At 41.8% G+C, this 26,454-nt stretch overlaps 1 protein-coding gene across 2 annotated transcripts in view; it reads right to left on the reverse strand.

Moving 5' to 3' along the window:
- Positions 1–26,454, reverse strand: part of LOC110501888 (SH3 domain-binding protein 4) — a 74,929-nt gene that overhangs the window by 32,118 nt on the left and 16,357 nt on the right. The window contains exons 2-4 of one of the 2 annotated variants that reach the window (XM_021579743.2): positions 4,692–4,918; positions 2,156–4,545; positions 1,583–2,020 (exon numbers count right to left, since the gene is read on the reverse strand). In XM_021579743.2, coding sequence (XP_021435418.2) covers positions 1,838–2,020; positions 2,156–4,545; positions 4,692–4,815 — 2,697 coding nt within the window. In that variant the 5' untranslated portion in view covers positions 4,816–4,918 and the 3' untranslated portion in view covers positions 1,583–1,837. Of the gene's footprint in view, positions 1–1,582; positions 2,021–2,155; positions 4,546–4,691; positions 4,919–26,454 lie in introns of those variants that run through there. The other variant, XM_021579742.2, reaches the window with a different exon arrangement.

Raw genomic sequence — 26,454 nt, forward strand, 5'->3', positions numbered from 1 at the left:
CACTCGCGTAACAGGTAGTCAGCCTGCCACGCAGTCTCCTCGTGGAGTGCAACGTAATCGGCCATGATCGGTGTCCAAAAATGCCGATTACCAATTGTTATGAAAACTTGAAATCGGCCCTAATTAATCGGCCATTCCGATGAATTGGTCGACCTCTAGTCTCTACTGCCCCTTTCAGAAAGCATCACTATGCTCCCTGTTCTCTTTGATAGCTGAGATTTGTCATGCTGTAACAGTGACATCAATATTATTGACTGTTTCCCCTAAGATGTGTTTGAGATGGGAGGCCACACACAAGACATAACTATTGGTGTCATTACTTTTGCCATTTTAGTCATTTAGCAGACACTCTAATCCAGAGCGACTACCAGGAACAATCAGGGTTAAGCATTTTAAACATCTGCATTATTCTGTCATCACTGTCCCTGTTGGTAACCCTGACGTGTCAAAACTCTTAAAATCAATACACAAGTATATCTTTTTTAACCTGCATATTTAGTTAATATTGCCTACTAACATTCATTTATTTTAACTAATGAAATTGTGTCACTTCTCTTGTGTTCTGTGCAACAGAGTTAGGGTATATGCAACAGTTTGGGCCGGCTGGCTCCATGCGAACTAATTTGCCAGACTTTTACGTAATTATGACATAACATTGAAGGTTGTGCAATGTAACAGCCATATTTAGACTTATGGATGCCACCCGTTAGATAAAATACGGAACGGTTCCGTATTTCACTGTAAGAATAAACGTTTTGTTGTCGAAATGATAGTTTACGGATTTGACCATATTAATTAACCAAGGCTCCTATTTCTATTTGTTATTATATTATAATTAAGTCTGTGATTTGATAGAGCAGTCTGACTGAGCGGTGGTAGACAGCAGCAGGTTCGTAGGCATTCATTCAAACAGCACTTTACTGCGTATGCCAGCAGCTCTTCACAATGCTTCAAGCATTGCGCCGTTTATGACTTCAAGCCTATCAACTCCCGGGATTAGGCTGGCAATACTAAAGTACCTATTAGAACATCCAATAGTCAAAGGTTTAAGAAATATAACTGTTATAGAGAGAAATAGTCCTATAATAACTACAACCTAAAACTTCTTACCTGGGAATATTGAAGACTCATGTTAAAAGGAACCACCAGCTTTCATATGTTCTCATGTTCTGAGCAAGGAACTTAAACTTAGTTTTTTCACATGGCACATATTGCACTTCTACTTTCTTCTCCAACACTTTGTTTTAGCATTATTTAAACCAATTTGAACATGTTTCATTATTTATTTGAGACTAAATTGAATGTATTAATGTATTATATTAAGTAAATTTAAAATTTTAATTTATTTAAATAAAAGTGTTAATTGTTCATTCAGTATTGTTGTATTTTGTTATTATTACAAATATATATTTATTTGTAATAATAACAATATATATATATACACATATATGACAACTTATATATATATATATATATATATATATATATATATATATATATAAAAAATGTCAGATTAATCGGTATCGGCTTGTTTTTGTCCTCCAATAATTGATATTGGCGTTGAAAAATCATAATCGGTCGACCTCTAGTAAAGACGTTTCTATGGATCTCTTCTTGAGTGTGTCTGAGTTTATCATGTTAAGTCACATAATAGTATTCACCACACCCCCTACAATGGTCAGAACACTGAGTATGACTTCCAAAATCAACCAATGACAAAAGTCAGGCACTTTTTCAGAAACATAGTTTGACAGTACTGTTGTTTTCTGGTAGGTTTTGATTTACACAAGACATGAAGACAGAGCATTATCTAGGCAGGCTGAGCCCTCAGCACAACTCAATGTGATTTACAAGAAAGAGACGGTGGGGGTTGGACTACGCCAAAATATTCTGCTGCTCTCCACAACTCCTTAGATGTCGATGCCCACACAGCACTTATTGACTGCACTCTCAACAGGATTAGCCCACTGGACCATAGCCTCAAGCAGCTGGAAGTAGATAAGGGGCTGAAGCATACACACTAGATGAAACAGACAAACAAAAAAGTTGCACACTAGACGAAACACACAAACAAAAAAGTTAATCACACATCAAAAAGACAGACAAAAGCACCCATTTCCGACTGAATAATAGTTGAAAGGAAATGCTAACTTACTGTCATGAGTTCCTTCTGGAAGGATTTCCTCTCCTTGCCCTCTGTATTATTGCAGTCCTCTTTCAGCTTCTCCAGAACAGACGCCACCCTCTCAGGCTCGCTGTCCAGCTCTGCACGGCAGAAGTGTGAGAGCGGTAGGTTAACGTAACCCAGGGCATCGGCAAACGCCCTCCAGCTTCCTACGTTCTCCATCAGTATAGTCCTCACAGAGGCATAGATGTACGTCAGGAACTTGCAGGGCTTCAGGATCTGATCCAGTAAGAGTGTAGTGGTTAGTTCAGCACCGCTGAAGTAAATGGGTTTTACTTTGCCCACCAACAGAACATTTTTTGCATGTACAAGCCCTGTTCTACCCTGATAGTAACAGATGTACCATTCCTTAGTCCACAACTGTCCCTTCAATTTGATTTTCTCTTCGCTCAGAAGGGCAAAGTAATCCCCCTTTTTGTACTCCAGTAAGTATTGGTTCTTGGTCTGACGGATGACTGTTTTGATCAACTTGCCAAACTTCAGGTTGCGGATTCGTCGGTCATGGAACACAGGGTATTTGGTAGTGATGGCCAGAGGGGACAAGACAATTTTCCCTAGTTCCTTCTTCTTCAGGAAGCGCCTCTGCACAGATGTTTGTGGACCGGTCTTGGGTGGAGGTGTTGGAGTTTGAACACAAAACTGGGCGAGAATACAGTCTTGGTCATCCTTGACCTGGACACGTAATGTGAAATCTGAGACATCATCAGCAGTGCGTGAGGCGATCACATAGACTATCCGGCTAACCTTTCCCAGTTTGACCTGGAAACCCCTAACCACCCTGGCCTGCTCACTGGCCTTTACCTCATAGTTGGCCATGTTGGAGTAAACACCAACCCGAAGGTCCTGGGGCCTTGCCAGGACAAACTGGTGCTTCCCCCAGAGCTGAAGAGCCACTGGAGGGGTGGCATGGGCCTGCTTCCCTACTTCACTCACCAGTAATGTTTTTGGGGCACAGTCATGGCCAAAGATGGCCACCACAGCCTTAAAGGATGGGTGAATGTGCTTGGGACCATAGACACCGAGCGTGACCTTCTTCACCACGTTGTCCCAAACAGTGGTTTCTGGAGCAACTGACTGGGCCTGGGCCACAACAGACACATACATGCACGGCTCAAGGTTATCCAGACAGACCTGGATGTTGTCCCCATACATATAGGCTTGGGGGATTGGTGTGTAGGGCCCCTCCTTGCAGTCACTCCTCACACATATGACCTTTGTCGTCTGCCTGCTCTCGTTCTTCACCATAACGGACACCGTCATCTCAAGGGTGACTGTGGTTTTGGTCTCCATGTTACCGAGCTTGATCTCCACCACAGGGCTTACGGTCGTTGTTCGGTCATTGTTGAGCTCCAGCGGTGGGTCCAGCAGGGCCTTCATGGAGATCTGCTGGGAGTCTCCAGGGGCCACGTGGCCCTCTGGGATGTGGATGCTGATGCTGGTGTCTGGAAGCTGGACAGCTCCTCCAGAACTGTCTAAACGGCACACAATGTTGGTCTCCACTGGCTGTGTTTGTCCCCAGCCTGGGTTCTGACCCAAGGAGTCCAGGTCATGGCAGGACCTGGCTAGCTTGCGGTGATTGAGCCACGCCGCCCGGAAGTCCTCTCTGCTCTGGAACTGTTCAGGTGCAGGGGCTTTCAGGCCTCCAAAAAAACCTGAGGATGCCTGAGGGACGTCATTTTGAGCTTGCAGGATTGAAAGTTCTGAGAGACTGTAGGATCGCTTGCTCCTGAAGAATGGGTTGTCCCTGCGTAACATTTGGCCCACTCCCAAACTGGGGCTGATGGGTTTCAGATCGAAAATGCCACTGCCAAAGCCGTTGATGTTGATGCTACTGCTGGTAGAGTTTGGTGGGACAGAGGAGGCTAGGTTGTCAAAAAGAAGAAGGTCCACTGACTTACTGTTCTCATTACTGTTCTGATCCAAAGAACCTTGAAGGGCCCCGTTGAGGAAAGGGTTAGTGGAGCTACGGCTAAGGTGCTGGTGATGGGGGGCAAAGGGGTTCCCGTTTTGGGGGGCAGTAGGTTTCAGCATCACCCCGGTCCAATCTCCAAGGAGGTCCAGCTCCTTGGCTCCCTCCTCAACAGAGCAGTCTCCTAGGCTGTCGATCATACCGCTGTCACTGAAGGAGGAGTCCCGGTAGTTGATGGGCTGGACGTATGTCGCAGGGATGTAACCCATCTCAGTGCTGTTGTGGGCGTACCACCACTCTCCACCCGATGTGTCCAGCACAAAGAGATGTTCTCCCTTGGAGAACCTGAGGGTGGTGAAGCTGGAGGGACAGTAATCCTTAATAGCAACGACTTCCCTGGCAGTGCCGAAGGAGGCAGTGGCGTCCAGTCTTAAGGCACTGGGAGAAGGCACTGGAAAAACAGAACATAAAAAAAAAATAGGTAAATCAGAGAACCAATATTACGACAAATATCTCAACATAAAGGTTGACAGCACAAGCAAAACATTTTTTTTTTACGCAGTTAATTAACACGTAATAATCAACCTCCTAGCGTACCTTTGACATCTGTGAGACAGTTGGATTCAGACACTCCATCACTGAGGTCAATGAGTGTCCCCTCTGACTTGCAGCGCGGCAGTGCGATGTTGTTGTTTGTCGCTCTGATTCGATGGGCGGCCATTGTTGGTTATTTCCCTGCACACCCAACCTACGTGTTCATGCTGCTCTCCTGAGTTACGTTTTAGCCAAAGGCAGAGTTAGCCATCAACAGCCTTCCATGGTGTCTGGAGGAGAGAGAGAAAAAAATGGATTTAATTAGCTTTTAGCTACACTTGACAATCTCATTAAAATGGGGCAGATGCATTCTGATTAGAAAAATAAATCAGAATTGCAACCTGCTCACTAATATAATCAAGAGGAACAAATAATGGATTACCAAATGCTGACAGGATGTAAATATCCCCCAGATATTTGCAAGTTTCACATGTGGCAGGAATTTGAATGTGGCAAGTGAAAGAAAAACACCTAGTCCCTAGTGTGTGTGTGTGTGTGTGTGTGTGTGTGTGTGTGTGTGTGTGTGTGTGTGTGTGTGTGTGTGTGTGTGTGTGTGTGTGTGTGTGTGAGTTGTGTCTAACCATGTAATTCCTGCACACACAAAGTTCTCTTCCTCGAGGTGGGTGGAGAGGACATTCAATGTGAGACTCCAAAGAGTGCATGATCATTTCCAATAGAATGACAAAGAATATTATTGGACATTCATGTGAAACTCTATAGACACTGAATTGTCATAATTTCATCTCTCCTTGGTCTACAATCTTGAAATTCTACATTCTGTTAAACTATACCAACAGACAGGTCGTCCTGAGAGTAGTGGCATGGTATACCAAAACGTATGTACTTGTTTACAATAATAGAACATGAACAACAGTTAGGTGCTAGAATTTGTTACTTTCGGCACTTCTGTAAAATGAGTCTCACGTCATCTACTGATTGAGAGAGGAGGAAGTCTGTCTATCAGCACAACTCATGTCCCTTTATAGTGCTAGAGCACCATGACTGCTCCACTTACTCATTGCTAGATCTACCCTGTCCTGAGGAACCACTGAACTCACTGGGAGTCTGGGCTGCATCGTGTTAGATCAACCTCTCATACTGTCCTGAGGAACCACTGAACTCACTGGGAGTCTGGGCTGCATCATGTTAGATCAACCTCTCATACTGTCCTGAGGAACCACTGAACTCACTGGGAGTCTGGGCTGCATCATGTTAGATCAACCTCTCATACTGTCCTGAGGAACCACTGAACTCACTGGGAGTCTGGGCTGCATCATGTTAGATCAACTTATCATACTGTCCTGAGGAACCACTGAACTCACTGGGAGTCTGGGCTGCATCGTCTCTTATTCTACACAGAACACAACTGAATAATGCAACAAGGCATATAGAAATTTTGAAACTTCATTACAAAACAAGCTATTTGATATGGAATTTTAGGACCCGTTTAGGAATCTTTAAAAAAAAAAAATAATAATAATTTGGCCTTTACTTCTATAGCCCAGAGAAACGCATTGAATAACACATTCATGAATGCCGAAAAATGTATCATAAGAAACAAGGTTTTGAAGTGATTTGTCCCTATATCTAGGAGATATAAGAAGGTTCAGGAAATATTATATAGATGTTTATTATACAATCAAAAGCATGTGAACACACTTCAAATTAATGGATTTGGCTATTTCAGCCTCACCTCTTGCTGACAGGTGTATAACATCGAGCACACAGCCATGCAATCTCTATAGACAAACATTGGCAGTAGAATGGCCTTACTGAAGAGCTCAGTGACTTTCAATGTAGCACCGTCATAGAATGCCACCTTTCCAACAAGTCAGTTTGTCAAATTTCTGCCCTGCTAGAGCTGCCCCGGTCAACTGTAAGTGATGTTATTGTGAAGTGGAAACGTCTAGGACCAACAACGGCGCAGCTGCGAAGTAGTAGGCCACACAAGCTCACTGAAAGGGACTGCCGAGTGCTGAAGTGCGTAAAAATGATCTGTCCTTGGTTGCAACACTCACAACCGAGGTCCAAACTGCCCCTGGAAGCAAAGTCAGCACAATAACTGTTTGTCGGTAGCTTCATGGGTATTCATGGCCAAGCAGCCATACACAAGCCTAAGATCACCATGCGCAATGCCAAACGTCAGCTGGAGTGGTGTAACGCTTGCTGCCATTGGACTCTGGAGGAGTGGAAACACGTCCTGTGGAGAGATTAATGGTTTTTCATGGTTCGAGCTAGGCCCCTTAGTTCCAGTGAAGGAAAATCTTGACGCGACAGCATACAATGGCATTCTAGACAATTCTGTGCTTCCAACTTTGTGGCAACAGTTTGGGGAAGGCCCTTTCCTGTTTCAGCTTGACAATGCCCCCATGCACAAAGCGAAGAAAAGGCTTGGAAGAACTTGACTGGCCCGCAGCAATGTTCCAACATCTATTGGAAAGCCTTCCCAGAAGAGCAGAGGATGTTATAACAGCAAAGGGGGGACCAATTCCATACTAATGCTCATGATTTTGGAATGAGATGTGTATACAGTGGGGAGAACAAGTATTTGATACACTGCCGATTTTGCAGGTTTTCCTACTTACAAAGCATGTAGAGGTCTGTAATTTCAGAAAATCACATTGTATGATTTTTAAGTAATTAATACGCATTTTATTGCATGACATAAGTATTTGATCACCTACCAACCAGTAAGAATTCCAGCTCTCACATACCTGTTTTTCTTTAAGAAGCCCTCCTGTTCTCCACTCGTTACCTGTATAAAGACACCTGTCCACACACTCAATCAAACTCCAACCTCTCCACAATGGCCAAGACCAGAGGGCTGTGTAAGGACATCAGGGATAAAATTGTAGACCTGCACCAGGCTGGGATGGGCTACAGGACAATAGGCAAGCAGCTTGGTGAGAAGGCAACAACTGTTGGCGCAATTATTAGAAAATGGAAGAAGTTCAAGATGACGGTCAATCACCCTCGGTCTGGGGCTCCACGCAATATCTCACCTCATGGGGCATCAATGATCATGAGGAAGGTGAGGGATCAGTCCAGAACTACACGGCAGGACCTGGTCAATGACCTGAAGAGAGCTGGGACCACAGTCTCAAAGAAAACCACTAGTAACACACTACGCCGTCATGGATTAAAATCCTGCAGCGCACGCAAGGTCCCCCTGCTCAAGCCAGCGCATGTCCAGGCCCGTCTGAAGTTTGCCAATGACCATCTGGATGATCCAGAGGAGGAATGGAAGAAGGTCATGTGGTCTGATGTGACAAAAATAGAGCTTTTTGGTCTAAACTCAACTCGCCGTGTTTGGAGGAAGAAGAAGGATGAGTACAACCCCAAGAACACCATCCCAACCGTGATGCTCCAAACCCACCAGCAGAATAAACTATGACTGCACATGGGACGGAGATCGTACTTTTTGGCCATAATGACCATCGTTATGTTTAGAAGAAAGATGGGGAGGCTTGCAAGCCGAAGAACACAATCCGAAACCGTGAAGCACAGGGGTGGCAGCATCATGTTGTGGGTCGCGTTGCTGCAGGAAGGACTGGTGTACTTCACAAAATAGATGGCATCATGAGGGAGGACAATTATGCGGATATATTGAAGCAACATCTCAAGACATCAGATGCTCACCAAGTTAAAGCTTGGCCGCAAATGGGTCTTCCAAATGGACAATGACCCCAAGCATACTTCCAAAGTTGTGGCAAAATGGCTTTAAGGACAACAAAGTCAAGGTATTGGAGTGGCCATCACAAAGCTCTGACCTCAATCCCATAGAAGATTTGTGGGCAGAACTGAAAAAGTGTGTGAGAGCAAGGAAGCCTACAAACCTGAATCAGTTACACCAGCTCTGTCAGGAGGAATGGGCCAAAATTCACCCAACTTATTGAGGGAAGCTTGTGGAAGGCTACCTGAAACGTTAAACCCAAGTTAAACAATTGAAAGGCAATGCTACCAAATACGAATTGAGTGTATGTAAACTTTTGACCCTCTGGGAATGTGATGAACGAAATAAAAGCTGAAGTAAATCCTTCTCTCTACTATTATTATTTCACATTCTTAAAAAAAGTAGGTATCCTAACTGATACAGGGAATTTTTACTGGGATTAAACATCAGGAATTGTGAAAAACTGATGTATTTGGCTAAGGTGTATGTAAACTTTCGACTTCAACTGTATTTAACCCTTTTTAGGGGTTGGCACAAAACTACCTTTATACGAGTCCCAAGACGCCTGTAGGGGTCGTAGAGCAAAACTGCGAACACCATCATGTTCGTGACAGTCATACTAGTTACTAGGTTAAACTGTTCGGACGCTAAATACATTTTTGTGAGATGCAGAAGTGCGAAATTGACAGATTTTGATGGGGATTTAAAAAATATATATGTTACTTGGGCGTCAGGGCCACACTCAACTTAAACATAATTTACAAACAAATTTGTGTTCAGCGAGTCCACCAGATCAGCGGAGGTAGGGATGACAAGGGATGTTCTCTAGACAAGTGCGTGCATTGGAGCATTTTCCTGTCCTGCTAAGCATAGTGCCTTTGTGTGTCAAGGAAAATGTATGGAGTAAAAAGTACATTATTTTCTTAAGGAATGTAGTGAAGTAAAAGTTGGGAAAAATATAAATAGAATATACATTTTTAAAAACTACTTCACACCACTGCAGAGTACCGTAACCATAATGAAAAATATTTCAGATTTCAAATGCTCACCAAAAACATTCTTTAACTTTGTCTCCCCTGCCTCACGTCTCTCCCAGTCAAGATCATCTTTACTCAAGCCTGTGTATGTGAATGAGGTCATGGGTCTTAAAGAGACAATGCAAAAGATACAGAGAACACTATTGTAAGTGCAAATGTTGTTGATCAGGGCCCAGTTTCCCAAAATCATCTTAAGGATAAATTCATCGTTAGAACCTTCGTACCAGCATTGTTAAATCTCCAAGTTTTTTTCCAAAAACCATCCTTATTAGCATTGCACATTAAAACACTCAATCGAACGCCTGCCTCAGACCACTCGTAGATCAGTTAGATCGGTAGATGCTTTTTTGCCCTCCTGTCACTTTATACACCAAAAACACAAAAAAATTGTATCCGCATCTTTGTGACAGCCGACAACTTCAGACCAAAGTTGACTAAAAATACAAAGTTGCCGATGTCGTAGTAATTGATACAAACAAGCGACGTATAAAAAGGTGCTTCAAATGAAAACCGAGATGATTTAATGCATTAAAACAAACAGGCTTTAGGCCTACTTCAATCATATTGAAATACATTTCATGATCAATCAACTGAGTTCTATTTTGCTACTTTTTAAAATGTATTTCACCTTTATTTAACCAGGTAGGCCAGTTGTTTCTATATATTTCATGATCTGAATTTTAACATGCGAGGGAGCTGATCCGTCATCAGTATTGTGAAATAATTATTATGTTAACTGTTGCATCTCTAGGGGCGCTATTTCATTTTTGGATAAAAAACGTTCCCGTTTTAAGCGCGATATTTTGTCACGAAAAGATGCTCGACTATGCATATTCTGACAGTTTTGGAAAGAAAACACTCTGAAGTTTCAGAATCTGCAAAGATTTTGTCTGTAAGTGCCCCAGAACTCATTCTACAGGCGAAACCAAGATGAAACGTCAAACAGGAAATGAGCAGAATTTCTGAAGCTCTGTTTTCTAATGTCTCCTTATATGGCTGTGAATGCGACAGGAATAAGCTTAGACCTTCTGCCGTTTCCCCAAGATGTCGGCAGCATTGTGACGTATTTGTAGGCATATCATTGGAAGATTGACCATAAGAGACTACATTTTCCAAGTGTCCGCCTGGTGTCCTGCGTCGAAATTGGTGCGCAAAGCCAGGTGCAAGTATTTTTCCATTTGATTGAGAGGAGAAACCATGCTTCCACGAACGATATATCATCGAAGAGATATGTGAAAAACACCTTGAGGATTGATTCTAAACAACGTTTGCCATGTTTTCAGTCGATATTATGGACTGAATTTTCGGGGTTTTTTGGTAGCCAAATGTGATGTACAAAACGGAGCTATTTCTAATACACAAAGAATCTTTTTGGAAAAACTGAGCATTTGCTATCTAACTGAGATTCTCCTCATTGAAAACATCCGAAGTTCTTCAAAGGTAAATTATTTTATTTGAAGGCTTTTATGTTTTTGTTGAAATGTTGCGTGTTGGATGCTAACGCTAATGCTAACATTAAATGCTATGCTAGCTAGCTACTTTTACACAAATTATTGTTTTCCTATGGTTGAGAAGCATATTTTGAAAATCTGAGATGACAGTGTTGTTTACAAAAGGCTAAGCTTGAGAGATGGCATATTTATTTCATTTCATCTGCGATTTTCATGAATAGTTAACGTTGCGTTATGGTAATGAGCTTGAGTCTGTATTCACGATCCCGGATCCGGGATGGGGAGATACGAAAGGTTAACTTGTTGTTACTCCCATCCCGTGAACGGGATCATAGTCATCATCTGACACTAATTAGCATAACGCAATGGACATAAATATTACTAGAAAATATTCCTATTCATGAAAATCACAAGTGAAATATATTAAAAACACAGTTTAGCCTTTTGTTAATCACCCTGTCATCTCAGATTTTCTAAATATGCTTTACAGCCAAAGCAAGACAAGTATTTGTGTAAGTTTATCGATAGCCTAGCATAGCATTATGTCCAGCTAGCAGCAGGTAACTTGGTCACGAAAATCAGAAAAGCAATCAAATTAAATCGTTTACCTTTGATGAGCTTCGGATGTTTTCACTCACGAGTTAGATAGCAAATGTTCCTTTTTCCAAAAATATTATTTTTGTAGGCGAAATAGCTCCGTTTGTTCTTCACGTTTGGTTGAGAAATCGACCGGAAATTGCGGTCACGACAACACCGAAACATATTCCAAATTAGCTCCATAATATTGACAGAAACATGGCAAACATTGTTTATAATCAATCCTCAAGGTGTTTTTCAAATATCTATTCGGCAATATATCCACCGGGACAATTGGTTTTTCAGTAGGAGCGAGAGGAGAAATGGCTACCTCTGTATTTTACGCAAGAATCACTCAGAGCCATCAGGTGACCACTTGCGCAAAGTAGCCGCTTACGGGTATTTTTCAACATAAAAGGCGTGAAACTACGTCACAATGCTGTGGACACCTTGGGGAATACGTAGAAAAAGGAATCTGGTTGATAGCCCATTCACTGCTCAATAGGGACGCATCGGAACGCAGAGCATTCAAAACATGAGTCACTTCCGGATTGTATTTGTCTCAGGCTTTCGCCTGCAATATCAGTTCTGTTATACTCACAGACAATATTTTTACAGTTCTGGAAACTTTAGAGTGTTCTCTATCCTAAGCTGTCAATTATATGCATATTCTAGCATCTTGTCCTGACAAAATATCCCGTTTACTTTGGGAACGTCATTTTTCCAAAAATGAAAATACTGCCCCCTAGTCACAACAGGTTTTAAGGAAAGATTTGAATGGAGAAATGTGATTCGAAAGCAGCGCTCCCTTTCTTTCGATCCCATCAGTAATTGACATGCTCGAATGAAGCACTTAGCGACCGTTCTGTCTGCATGGTGTTGTAGGAATGATGCATCGTTAAAACACTCGTAAGCCTTCATTCCATTGCTAATTGGAAACCAGGCCTAGTACAAGAAAATAAATAATCCCAAATGGAAGGGGAAAATATTGTGTCATCTGTAGCCCCATGAAATTAGCCAAAACAAGTTCAATAACTCAAAGCATGCACACACTCCTATGAAATATGCATTCACCTGTATTGTGAATTGGCGCAGGCTGCATCTTGATTTACACAGTTTATCAATATAGATTTACCATCACAATAAATGACAACCAATATGTTATGCAGTTAGAATGGTAAGTCAAAACTAAGTCAACTTGATTCTATGATTGCATAATTGATTCATTAATGCATACATTTCTCCCCCATTTTTTTTTGTACTCTAAAGATCTGTCAGGATTAAATGCCACTGTGACCTGCTAATATGCCTTCTTTTGATGATGTGGAATCGTTTTGGTATTGAGTATTGTGATAGTATTGAGAATCGTGATAGTATTGAGTATTGTGATACTGAACCTGGTAGCAAAGTCAAAAGTCTGGTATTGTGAGAATACAGAGAATGCAACCTGCTGTTTTCAACTCTCTAGAGACAGCAGGAGCGGTAGAGATACTCTGAATGATCGGCTATGAAAAGCCAACTGACATTTACTCCTGAGGTGCTGACCTGTTGCACCCTCGACAACCACTGTGTTTATTATTATTTGACCCTGCTGGTCACTCGGCACAGCCAGAAGAGGACTGGCCACCCCTCATAGGCTGGTTCCTCTAGGTTTCTTCCCTAAGTTCTGGACTTTCTATCGAGTTTTCCTAGCCATCGTGCTTCTACACCTGCATTGCTTGCTGTTTGGGGTTTTAGGCTGGGTTTCTGTACAGCACTTTGAGATATCAGCTGATGTAAGAAGGGCTATATAAATACAATTGATTGATTTGATTGAACCAACAGCTTTCTTTCTTTTTTGCAATTAAGTCATGTGACTTACAGTTAGTGGCCCAGTGTCGTCCGGGTATGGCCGGGGTAGGCCGTCATTGTAAATAATACATTTGTTCTTAACTGACTTGCCTAGTTAAATAAAGATTAAATACAAAATAAAATAGTGCATTCATCTTAACTTTGGGATAGGGTCTAGTTTCCTGAATTTCCGCCTGACTGACATGCCCAAAGTAAACTCAGGCCCAGAAGCCAGGATATGCATGTATTTGGTAGCATTGGATAGAAAACACTTAAGTTTCTAAAACTGTTAAAATAATGTCTGAGACTATAACAGAATTGATATGGCAGGCAAATCTGAAGAAAAACCAACCAGAATAGGTTAAAAAAAAAATTGGTCCCAGGCTCTTATGTTATTATAACAATAACAATGTTATTGTTCCTATGTAATTCTGTCTCCAGATTGCAATTCCTATGGCTTCCACTAGATATCAATAGTCTTTATTCAAGGTATCAGGTTTGTTTATTGCAAAACATGCAAGAATTGAGTTTTGGTGAGAAGAGCACCAGAACAATATCAGTCATTCGGCGTGCAAGGGAGAGGGCGCCCACTTACTAATGTTGCATAACATACTACTTTCCGTATGAAATATTATAGTTTATTAAAACATTTTAGAGTACCTGAGGACTAAACAGAAACGTTGTTTGACTTGTTTGGACAAAGTTGAGCGGTAGCTTTTGGACTCCTTTGTCTGCACGTTGAATGAGTGGATTACTGAAATCGATGTTGCCAACTTAACAGACTTGTTGGGATATTAAGAATGATTTTATCTAACAAAACAACCATTCATGTTGTAGCTGGGACCCTTTGGATTGCAAACAGAGGAAGATCTTACAAAAGTTAGTGATTTATTTAAATTGCTATTTGTGATTTTATGAACCCTGTGCTGGTTGACAAATATGTTTACCTGGGGCGCCGTCCTCATACAATCGCATGGTACGCTTTTTCCGTAAAGACTATTGTAAATCGGGCAACACAGTTAGATTAACAAAAATATACATTTTTAAATTATATAAGATACTTGTATGTTCATGGATGTTTAATATTACGATTATTTATTTGAATTGCGCGCCCTCCAATTTCACTGGATTTTGTCGACTGGTGTCCCGCTAGAGGGACGCCTATCCCCAAGAAGTTTTTCAGATACCTGGGTGGGATAACCACATGTCATAGTAAGTACACATTTTTCTCAAAGTAGCTTGGCAAAGTCAGAGCTAGTAGGAAAAAGTAAAGTGAGAGTGGTTTACCTCTTGTCTTGGAAATATATCCTGTTGATCTTAGTAGGGCCCTTTCGTTGCACAATCTTTGAAATAGTAAACCCTGGAGTCTGAACAGTTTTCATGAGATTTCGCTTCACTCAGTTTCTCTGTACTTTGAAATAAATCTAACCATCAAGGATATCTCAGTGAAAGGGATTTCTAGAATATGTATATTAGTTAAAAATAGTATGTCAAGCTAATTTCCATATCCATTCCCTCTGAAACATTTGATCATTGATCATCCTTTGGAGAGTATGGTTCTGTACTAAGAGAGATGTGAAAAAAGACCTGGAAGAAGATATATTGGAGAGGAAATGGGATAGCTAAAGAGCCATACTGAAACAGAATGATAAATGAAGTGCATATCCAAAAAGCTCAAGTTGATTTCAAGAAACATTTTGTCTGACAGACTCAGATCCTTCAGGAGGGGGAGTAGACAGCACTTTGAGCTGAAGCTCACTCAATGTTCAAAATATTTATTCTAGTCTACTTTTTAGAACATGCCTTTCCGGTCAAGACAACCTAAGCAAAAAAAAAAGCCTTTTTATAATTCTTGTTGCTTGTAACAAAAACAGACCAGGTGTTGCTACTCACTGAAAAGCCAGACCTCATCTCAGCTAGTCTCTGTTTTCTTTACGCATATTTTGTGGATGACCCAAACGGTAAAACAACAAAACATCAAATCAACAGTCACATCTGCTGCCTCTCCCACACTCAAGGAGAGGTGGTTTGTGTAAGGTGCCAAAACTCCCATCTGCCTGCTCCCCTGAGCAGTCAGGAAAACAACACACAGTGGGTGTGGCATGTGACAAACTAAACCATTTGAACTGTAATACGGCTTCGGGGCATTGAGGACAGGGGTCTCAGATGTTTTAAAGAAATGAGCTACAGACGGCTATATCAGTCCGCTAATACAAGACTTGTTAAAGGCCCAGTGAACTATTTTAGAGAATTTATTTGTTTACATTTTTTATAATTCTTTTGTTTTATAATATTTTTATTTTGCAGGGGGTAATGTCAGTTCGTCATGGAAAAAGCAGGTGTTCATAATGTTTTGTACACAGTGTACTTTGTATTACTGATTCACCGATATTACATTTTTAGTTGATATCGATATCCATTTTTTCCTTGCCCCCCCAAAAAACAATATCAATAACCGATATTTAAATTTTGAGCAGCCTTTCAAAGCATTCTAGTACAGTTAAACAGTTAACACACATACATGGACGCAGCAGTCTAAGGCACTGCATCTCAGTGCAAGAGGCGTAACTACAGTCCCTGGTTCGAATCCAGGCTGTATCACATTCGGCCGTGACTGGGAGTCCCACAGGGCGGCGCACAATTGGCCCAGCGTCGTCAGGGTTTGGATGGGGTAGGCCGTCATTGTAAATAAGAATTTGTTCTTAACGGACTTGCCTAGTTAAATAAAGGTCACTCACACACACACGGACTAAAAAGTTATTTTATTGGCATTTACGCATGTCCCCATTACCAGAAAAACATAATCAAAACCTATTTATTTCACTTACTTGCTGTGCTGTTTCATTGTTCATTTATTCAGACGTTTCATTCCCAACCAGGATTTCTATGGAACGCCGTTTGGGTCTTTGCATGTGAAAAAAGAGGGACGTCAAATAACACTATATGACGTGTCAAATAAGCTTGTTGACCAATCAGGACCTGAATATGACTGCATGTCACACAATAATTTAACGCATTCATAATTTTACGTAGCTATTACACATTGATTACACCATCACTCGTATTTCATGTCTCAACGATTCATTGAGACGCATGCTATGATGCTGGTAAAATTGTCATAAAAAAAAGCTAGTTCGCTCATGGATGCAAACAATGTTCTTCCCCAAAAACATAGCAAAAAGACAATGTTATAGTAGCTATAGTTAGCTAGCTAACTATATAGCTAGGTGTCATCATCTAAAATAACCTTTGAAATTAACACAGTTCTTATTTAGTGGACTTTGTGGTTAGCCTTCAAAATAAAATTGTATTTGACAGTAATGCAAATGAATACAAATAGTATAATTATGCCATAATTTAACAAGGTTGGAATATTATATAAAATCAACAAAAAGACAATAATTTGTTAATTTTACAAAAAAAGGAATGTGAATTGAGCCACATTTATTGTCAACCTATGTGTATTGAACACTATTCCAGAGGAAAAACAATACTGTGGGGATGTTTTGCAGTCTGATAACTCTTTTGAGGATGTTGTGAAAAAATACAGTGCCTTGCGAAACTATTCGCCCCCCTTGAACTTTGCGACCTTTTAACCATCTTCCCTGTCCCTGCTGAAGAAAAGCAGGCCCAAACCATGATGCTGCCACCACCATGTTTGACAGTGGGGATGGTGTGTTTAGCTGTGTTGCTTTTACGCCAAACATAACATCTTGCATTGTTGCCAAAAAGTTCAATTTTGGTTTCATCTGACCAGAGCACCTTCTTCCACATGTTTGCTGTGTCTCCCAGGTGGCTTGTGGCAAACTTTAAACAACACTTTTTATGGATATCTTTAAGAAATGGCTTTCTTCTTGCCACTCTTCCATAAAGGCCAGATTTGTGCAATATACGACTGATTGTTGTCCTATGGACAGAGTCTCCCACCTCAGCTGTAGATCTCTGCAGTTCATCCAGAGTGATCACAGGCTTCTTGGCTGCATCTCTGATCAGTCTTCTCCTTGTTTGAGCTGAAAGTTTAGAGGGACGGCCAGGTCTTGGTAGATTTGCAGTGGTCTGATACTCCTTCCATTTCAATATTATCGCTTGCACAGTGCTCCTTGGGATGTTTAAAGCTTGGGAAATCTTTTTGTATCTAAATCCGGCTTTAAACTTCTTCACAACTGAATCTCGGACCTGCCTGGTGTGTTCCTTGTTCTTCATGATGCTCTCTGCGCTTTTAACGGACCTCTGAGACTATCACAGTGCAGGTGCATTTATACGGAGACTTGATTACACACAGGTGGATTGTATTTATCATCATTAGTCATTTATGTCAACATTGGATCATTCAGAGATCCTCACTGAACTTCTGGAGAGAGTTTGCTGCACTGAAAGTAAAGGGGCTGAATAATTTTGCACGGCCAATTTTTCAGTTTTTGATATGTTAAAAAAGTTTGAAATATCCAATAAATGTCGTTCCACTTCATGATTGTGTCCCACTTGTTGTTGATTCGTCACAAAAAAATACAGTTTTATATCTTTATGTTTGAAGCCTGAAATGTGGCAAAAGTTCGCAAAGTTCAAGGGGGCCGAATACTTTCGCAAGGCACTGTATATTGGAATATATATATATACCCCATTTCATTGATCCCCAATCTTTGGGTGAAGCTGTACAGTGCAATATGAATGTCAGCACACACACAATAGGCTGACAGGGGAGGTGATTTCACACAGTCACAGTCCCACGATAAGAGCTCCAACGCTAATAACTCTTCACAGTTGTGTTCTATGGGTGTCACTGAGTAGACTCATACCCCATTTCTTTGCTTCACATTCCAACCTTGTTTAACATTATCTAGCCTAAATCTGGCACGATTCCACCAATTGTAACGTTCTGCATCACTTTCAAAGATGTAATTTTATTTGAAAGGCAAACCGCAAATTCCACGATTGTGCCTAATACTTATTGTGGCTAGCTTCACAACACATAGTCAGGTCGAGCCTCACTAGCCAGATGAAGATAGCTGGCTGCTTAAAACGTTAGCTTTGGGCAACAGGGGTAAGTAGCTGGCTAGCTATTTATTTTCATGAACTGCAGTTCAAATTCAATAGGCGAACAACAAAGGGCTACCTAGATAATACTTACAAGGATTTCTAAATCTTTTCTAAGAATTGTGAAAATGTCTGCAGTTTCTACTGGTCATTGTTTTCTGGCTGGTTGTATTGGTGCTAGCTAGGTACTAAGCTAAAGCTAGCTACCCCAGAAGTTGCGGTTGAACAAATAATGCTTTATTACCAACGCGGTAGTGTAAACACATCGTTCGTGGATGGTGCTTAGTTGTTTGCAGACTTTTTTGAACAGCTTTGACAGCGCTACTGTTGGTAGGGTGGCGCTTAGCTTGCACGTGCAAATTCAGAACACACAATATTCTATAATAGAACAGTGTTATTTGACATGTCAAATTAAAAGCTTATTTCAAATGAAATCACATTTTAATAGTCACATGTGCCGAATACAACAGGTGTCGACCTTAGAGTGAAATGCTTACTTACGAGCCACTAACCAACAATGCAGTTTTTTTTAAATGGATATGAATAAGAAATAAAAGTAACAAGTAATTAAAGAGCATCAGTAAAATAACAATAGCGAGACTATATACAGTGGGGTACCTGACTATATACAGGGGGGTAGCGGTACAGAGTCAATATGCAGGGAGACACCGGTTAGTTGAGGAAATCAAATCAAAGCTTATTTGTCACCTGCGCCCAATACAAAATGTTTACTTACAGGCTCTAACCAACAGTGCAATTTTTAAGTAAAAAATTGGTTTTAGGTGAACAATAGATAAGGAAATAAAAAACAACAGTAAAAAGACAGTGAATAACAATAGTAGCAAGGCTATATACAGTAGTGAGGCAATATACAGGCAGCGGTTAGTCGGGCTAATTGAGGTAGTATGTACATTAATGTATAGTTAAAGTGACTATGCATGTATAATAAACAGAGTAGCAGCAGTGTAAAAAAGGGTTGGGGGGACGAAGATGCACAATGCAAATAGTCCTGGTAGCCATTTGATTAGTTGTTCAGGAATCTTGTGCCTTTGAGGTAAAAGCAGTTGCCATTCCAGGCAGTGATGCAACCAGTGACGCTCTCGATGTTGCAGCTGTAGAACCTTTTGAAGATCTGGGGACCGATGACGAATCTCTTTAGTTTTCTGAGGGGGAATAGGCTTTGTCGTGCCCTCTTCACGACTGTCTTTGTGTGTTTGGACCATTATAGTTTGTTGGTGCTGTGGACACCAAGGAAATTGAAGCTCTCAACCTGCTCCACTACAGCCCGTCGATGAGAATGGGGGCGTGCTCGGTCCTCCTTTTCCTGTAATCCACAATAATCTCCTTTGTCTCGGCTACGTTGAGGGATAGGTTGTTATTCTGGCACCACCAGGCCAGGTCTCTGACCTCCTCCCTATAGGCTGTCTCATCGTTGTCGGTGATCAGGCCTACCACGTTGTGTCGTAAGCAAACTTAATGATGGTGTTGGAGTCGTGCCTGGCCACACAGTCCTGGGTGAACAGGGAGTACAGGAGGGGACTGAGCACAGGGAGTACAAGGGGCTCCAGTGTTGAGGATCAGCGTGACAGATGTGTTGCTACCTACCCTCACCACCTCCAGGATTCAGTTGCAGAGAGAGGTGTTTAGTTCCAGAATCCTTAGCTTAGTGATGAGCTGAGTGCACTATGGTGTTGAACGCTGAGCTGTAGTCAATGAATAGCATTCTCACGTAGGTGTTGCTTTTGTCCAGGTGGGAAAGGGCAGTGTAGAGTGCAATAGAGATTGCATCATCTGTGGATCTGATTGGGCATTGTGCAAATTGGAGTGGGTGTAGGGTTTCTGGGATAATGGTGTTGATGTGAGCCATGACCAGCCTTTCAAAGCACTTCATGGCTACGGACGTGAGTGCTACAGGTCTGTTGTCATTTAGGCAAGTTGCCTTTGTGTTCTTGGGCACAGGGACTATGGTGGTCTGCTTAAAACATGTTGGTATTACAGACTCAAATCAGGGACATGTTGAACATGTCAGTTTAGACACCTGCCAGTTGGTTAGCACATTCCCGGTGCACACGTCCTGGTAAGCCGTCTGGCCCTGCAGCCTTGTGAATGTTGACCTGTTTAAAGGTCTTACTCACGTCAGCTACGGAGAGAGTGATCAGAACAGCTGATGCTGTCATGCATGCCTCAGTGTTGCTTGCCTCGAAGCGAGCATCGAAGTGATTTAGCTCATCTGGTAGGCTTGTGTCACTGGGCAGCTTGCGGCTGTGCATACCTTTGTAGTCTAATAGCGGGATTTCTTATAAGCTACCAGGTTAGAGTCCCGCACCTTGAAAGTGGCAGCTCTACCCTTTAGCTCAGTGCAAATGTTGCCTGTAATCCATGGCATCTGGTTGGGGTATGTACGTACAGTCACTGTGGGGACGACGTCCTCGATGCACTTATTGATAAAGCCAGTGACTGATGTGGTGTATTCCTCAATGCAATCGGAAGAAACCCGGAACATGTTCCAGTCTGTGATAGCAAAACTGTCCTGTAGTTTTGCATCTGCTTCATCTGACCACTTTTTTTTAGACCTAGTCACTGGTGTGTCCTGCTTTAAGTTTTGCATGTATGCAGGAATCAGGATGATAGAATTGTGGACAGATTGACCAACTGGAGGGCGAGGGAGAGCTTTGTACGTGCCTCTGTGTGTAGAGTACAGGTGATCTAGAATTTTTTCCCTCTGGTTGCGCATTTAACATGTTGATAGAAATGAGGTAAAACTGATTTAAGTTATCCTGCATTAAAGTCTCCAGCCACTAGGAGCACCACATCTGGGTGAGTGGTTTCATGTTTGCTTATTTCCTTATACAGCTGACCGAGTGCGGTCTTAGTGCCAGCGTCCGTATGTGGTGTGGTGGTAACAAAAAGTATAGATGAAAACACTTGGTAAATAGTGTGGCCTACAGCTTATCATAAGATACTCTACTTCAGGCAAGCAAAATCGAGAGACTTTCTTAGATTTCGTGCACCAGCTGATGTTTACAAATACGCACAGACCTCTCTGAAATGTTCTTACTCTTTCAAATGACTGCCTGACTTGTTGACTGCTCGACTTGTTGACCGCTTAATCCACACAGCAGACATTGTGGGCTAGGTTGGGAATGCTGTGTTGCACGTGTAGCGCAACATTTTATGTGGCGTCATATTTCATGTATCTACGTTATATAGGTATGCCCGTCAGATTTGACATCGGTTTTTCACATTGGCGTTAAAATAGACATCGGGCCGATACCGATGTTGCCATTTTTTGATAATATCGTCCGATTCCGATATGTTCACTGATATATCGTGCATCCCTACTTTGTATCCCTCATTTAGTCTAGTGTTTTTCCATTATTTTACCTGTATCTCTCAACTCTTCGCCTATCTTTGAAACCAGATGTGGGTCAATGGAACCCAGCTCTATCTCGACACATACCAACAAACTTCTGAGCTTTTTTACATCCCATCTATAATTCAATAACCTCTTTTTCATGGGAGAAATGACTTATGATACCACTGACATGTTTTTACTAAAGCATGAGTGATTCTACTCCCCCAGGCTGTGAAAGAAGAGGAATGCAGCGTTGCTCCACAAAGTGGTAAAGATGAGCCCATTCTGTCCTACGACTGCCAACATAAGCCTTTGATAAAGAGTTTGGGGGAATTTGATGGTCTGTATCAAATGCATGTGTCCATCTACTTTCACACTACCCCTGGTTGGCCTACAGTGCTTTGCAAAAGTATTCACTCACTTGGCCTTTTTCCTATTTTGTTTCCTTGCAACCTGTTGAATTGATTTTTATTTGGATTTCATGTAAATTCAAAAAAAAAAAAAACAGTAAAGTGGTGAGTGTATATGAATTCACCCCCTTTACTATGAAGCCCCTAAATAAGATCTGGTGCAACCAATTACCTTCAGAAGTCACATACATAATTAGTTAAATAAAGTCCACCTGTGTGTAATCTAAGTGTCACATGATCTCAGTATATATACTGTTCTGAAGGGCCCCAGAGTCTGCCACACCACTAAGCAAGGGGCACCACCAAGCAAGCGGCACCATGAAGACCAAGGAGCTCTCCAAAACAGGTCAGGGACAAAGTTGTGGAGAAGTACAGATCAGGGTTGGGTCAAGGCATGTGGGAGACTCCTCAAACATATGGAATAAGGTACTCTGGTAAGATGAGACTAAAATGTATTTTTTTGGCCATCAAGGAAAACGCTATGTCTGACACAAACCCAACACCTCTCATCATCCCGAGAACCAGCATCATGCTGTGGGGGTGTTTTTCCATCGGCAGAGACTGGGAAACTGGTCAGAATTTAAGGAATGATGGATGGCACTAAATACTGGGAAATTCTTGAGGGAAACCTGTTTCAGGCTTCCAGAGATTTGAGACTGAGATGGAGGTTCACCTTCCCAGCAGGACAATGACCCTAAACATACTGCTAAAGCAACACTCAAGTGAAAGGTGCAAATGGTGGCTCTACAAAGTATTGATTTTCGGCAGGTGAATAGTTATGCACGCTCAAGCTCTGTTTTTTGTCTTATTTCTTGTTTGTTTCACAATAAAATATATTTTTCATCTTCAAAGTGGTAGTTGTCTAATGTTGTGTTGTGTAAATCAAAAGACACAAACCCCCCCCCAAAATACATTTTAATTCCAGGTTGTAAGGCAACAAAATAGGACAAATGCCAAGGGGGTGAATACTTTCGCAAGCCAATGTACATCTCTAGACCATCCCCTGGCCTTGACCAGTGACCACCATACCATACTTAACCTCGCAGCAGCAGTTCAAGGACAATAGCGGGAAGTGGCGTCTGGAATTCAACAAACAGAAACAACTGGTTACCTGAGACTTAAATCTAAGTAGTTGCAAAAGTAGCACACTCAGTAACAAAGCGTTTGGAGAGAGAGCTAAATGAGGTTCCATTTCTGCTCTGCTTAGCTGCTCTCTCTGCCTCCTTGGTTCACCTAATAGGGAGATAAAGTTAATATGGCTACTTCATACAACTCATCAGGGACTTATCTTGTGACTATTTCATGCTCAAACGCAGGTGCTTTTGCAGGATATTACAGCAACATAGCACAGGTTGAACTGCTTGTTACATGTTTTCTCTCATGTCTTGCTCTCAAAGCACCAGCATCTATTCTAGCCCACAACTTCAGAAAAGTGCATATTTAAAAAATATGCTTTAAATATGACACGTTGTCAGTCAAAATAACTCCCTAAGACAGTGGTAATACTGCCTGGCTACCCTTCCACATGGCGCTGGTCAAAGGCCACGCCCTCTAACGTTTCTTCTCCACGATGTCTTTTGGAATGCCAACACATTCAAACTGATGGATAGAGCAGTGGAATTAAATGCAGGATGAATCGTCAGGCAAGCGGCAGTAGCCAATGTTTACAAAACAAAATGAATTGGACTAATGAATAACAGTGAGGGGGGGATGCAGTTTGCATGAGGTTTCTTAATTTGTCTTTTAAAACAAATCAACCTAAAGGTGATTTAATTAAATCATTACTGCAGGCCATCTCCTCATAGTAAACCTGATATCTAATATTACTGCAGGCCATCTCCTCATAGTAAACCTGGTATCTACCATTACTGCAGGCCATCATCTCATAGTAAACCTGATATCTACCATTACTACAGGCCATCCCATTGTAAACCTTGCTTGCCAAATAAATTACACCATTAAAGTCACGTGAAGAAAATGAAAAACATAGTTATTTACGGCTGAAATTAAACTGCCCTACTGCTCCTCATACTTTTACTTTACTTTATCAGTACTGCCAGTCAGCATTCTTAACTTCAAATGGCTGCCTTATAACTCTGCCTGTCAAGATCTGTCTACAGCGTGTGTAACCTGTTGTCTGTGTATGTGTTAGTGAGTTTAAACCTACGTTCAAAGGGAAGAGTGAGTGAGAGAGAAGAGTGGCAGGCAGCTAGATGGAGGCGGGTAACTCAACCGCAGCACCAGGAAGGCAGCGTAAGCGGATTAGCCTATCAAACTCTGATACAGCTCTGAGGTCATGACAGAACAGCCAAAATGCTCTTTCCCTTTTCGCTAAAAATCACCACAGAGGAAACACACTATGAATCTCCTCCACAACCACTCATTTTATCCAGTGATTTGGTTCCTGCTGTGTTCTGGCCCCCAGGGGAGCGCTGGTGCAAATGGGTTTTATTACAAAAGGAGCGGATGACGATACTACGCCTGTCTTTTACTTCCAGGTCAGATACAGGTCCTCATATATTCCTCATCTAAGGTGTGACATGAGGAAATATGTAATTAAATAGATCCTGCAAAAAACCCAAAAGTCATCAATATGTCCACTGAAATGTAAATGAAATGGGCCCTGGTGCTGACATTATTCATACTGTATCTATGCTCACAAAAACCATAGGCGCATAAGAAAGTGAAAAGATAATTAAAGAATCCCTGAAACAGTGTTCTTGAATTGGCACCATATCTACCCAGCTCTCCTGCATAGCGAGGTTACTTTCTGTTCTCATACTGAATCTGCTGAATGTGAAAATGGAAAAAGATAGCAGCCCTACAGTTTATTAGAGGATTAGTGTGAAGAGGTCTTGAGAGGTCCAACTGAAATAGGGAAGAGAAGTGTGACCCTGCTCTCACATTTCAAAGGGATGGTGTGTCCAAAGGAAACAAAGTAAAACAATGCCTACAAAGGATAGTGTACTGTGTAATGTTTCCAACAGTCAAAACAACAATGACATCATTTCCAGCTATTTCCACCAAAAACAAGTATGTCTTCAGGTATAAAGCTATTCTCAATTCCCCATCATCCTCCACACAGGATTTGGACTCAGACACCATGGGAGGGGGGGGGGGGGGGGGGGGGTCCTACTACGCTATATGGAAATGTTTTAAGGTCATACTAGGGATAATTTTGCTGTTTGATTTAAAAATTAAAAGGCCCTTGACATAGTCCCCCATCACCCTCCACACAGGATAAAGACTCATATACCAAGGTGATGTGGTTAGCCTTCCATGTAGAGCTATTCTTCTGTTGGAGGGTACATTGTGTTGGCTCATTGTTGGCTCCCTATTGACAGTGGCACTGTGTCCCTGACAGATTGTGCTCCAAAAATGTTTACTGACACCAGCTGGACAGAGCGGTCCAGTGATGAGATTTCACTTGTGCGTACCTCATTAGTAATACATACAGTTGAAGTCAGAAGTTTACATAGGTCTTAGCCAAATACATTTTAGATCAATTTTTCACCATTCCTGACATTTAATTCTAGTAAAAATTCCCTGTCTTAGGTCAGTTAGGATCACCACTTATTTTAAGAATGTGAAATGGCAGAACAGTAGAGAGAATGATTTATTTCAGCATTTATTTCTAAAATCACATTCACAGTGGGTCAGAAGATTACATACACTCAATTAGTATTTGGTAGCATTGTCTTTAAATTGTTTAACTTGGGTCAAACGTTTTGGGTGCCTTACACAATGTTCCCACAATAAGTTGGGTGAATTTTGGCCCATTCCTCCTGACAGAGCTGGTGTAACATTCTCTTCAACCGATCGCTGCCCACACCTGCCCGTCCGACTAGCATCACCACTCTGGATGGTTCTGACTTAGAATATGTGGACAAATACCTAGGTGTCTGGTTAGACTGTAAACTCTCCTTGCAGACTCACATTAGGCATCTCCATTCCAAAATTAAATCTAGAATCAGCTTCCTATTTCACAACAAAGCATCCTTCACTCATGCTGCCAAACAGACCCTCGCAAAACTGACTATCCTACCGATCCTTGACTTCGGCAATGTCATTTACAAAACAGCCTCCAACACTCTACTCAGCAAATTGTATGCAGTCTATCGCAGTGCCATCTGTTTTGTCACCAAAGCCCCATATTCTACCCACCATTGCAACCTGTATGCTCTCGTTGGCTGGCCCTCACTTCATATTCATCGCCAAACCCACTGGCTCCAGGTCATCTATAAGTCTTTGCTAGGTAAAGCCCCGCCTTATCTCAGCTCACTGGTCACCATAGCAGCATCCACCCGTAGCACACGCTCCAGGAGGAATATTTCACTGGTCACCCCCAAAGCCAATTCCCCTTCGGCTGCCTTTCCTTCCAGTTCTCTACTGCCAATGAC

The sequence above is a fragment of the Oncorhynchus mykiss genome, chromosome 22 (assembly GCF_013265735.2).
Source record: "Oncorhynchus mykiss isolate Arlee chromosome 22, USDA_OmykA_1.1, whole genome shotgun sequence".
In the NCBI taxonomy this organism is placed as follows: Eukaryota; Metazoa; Chordata; class Actinopteri; order Salmoniformes; family Salmonidae; genus Oncorhynchus; species Oncorhynchus mykiss.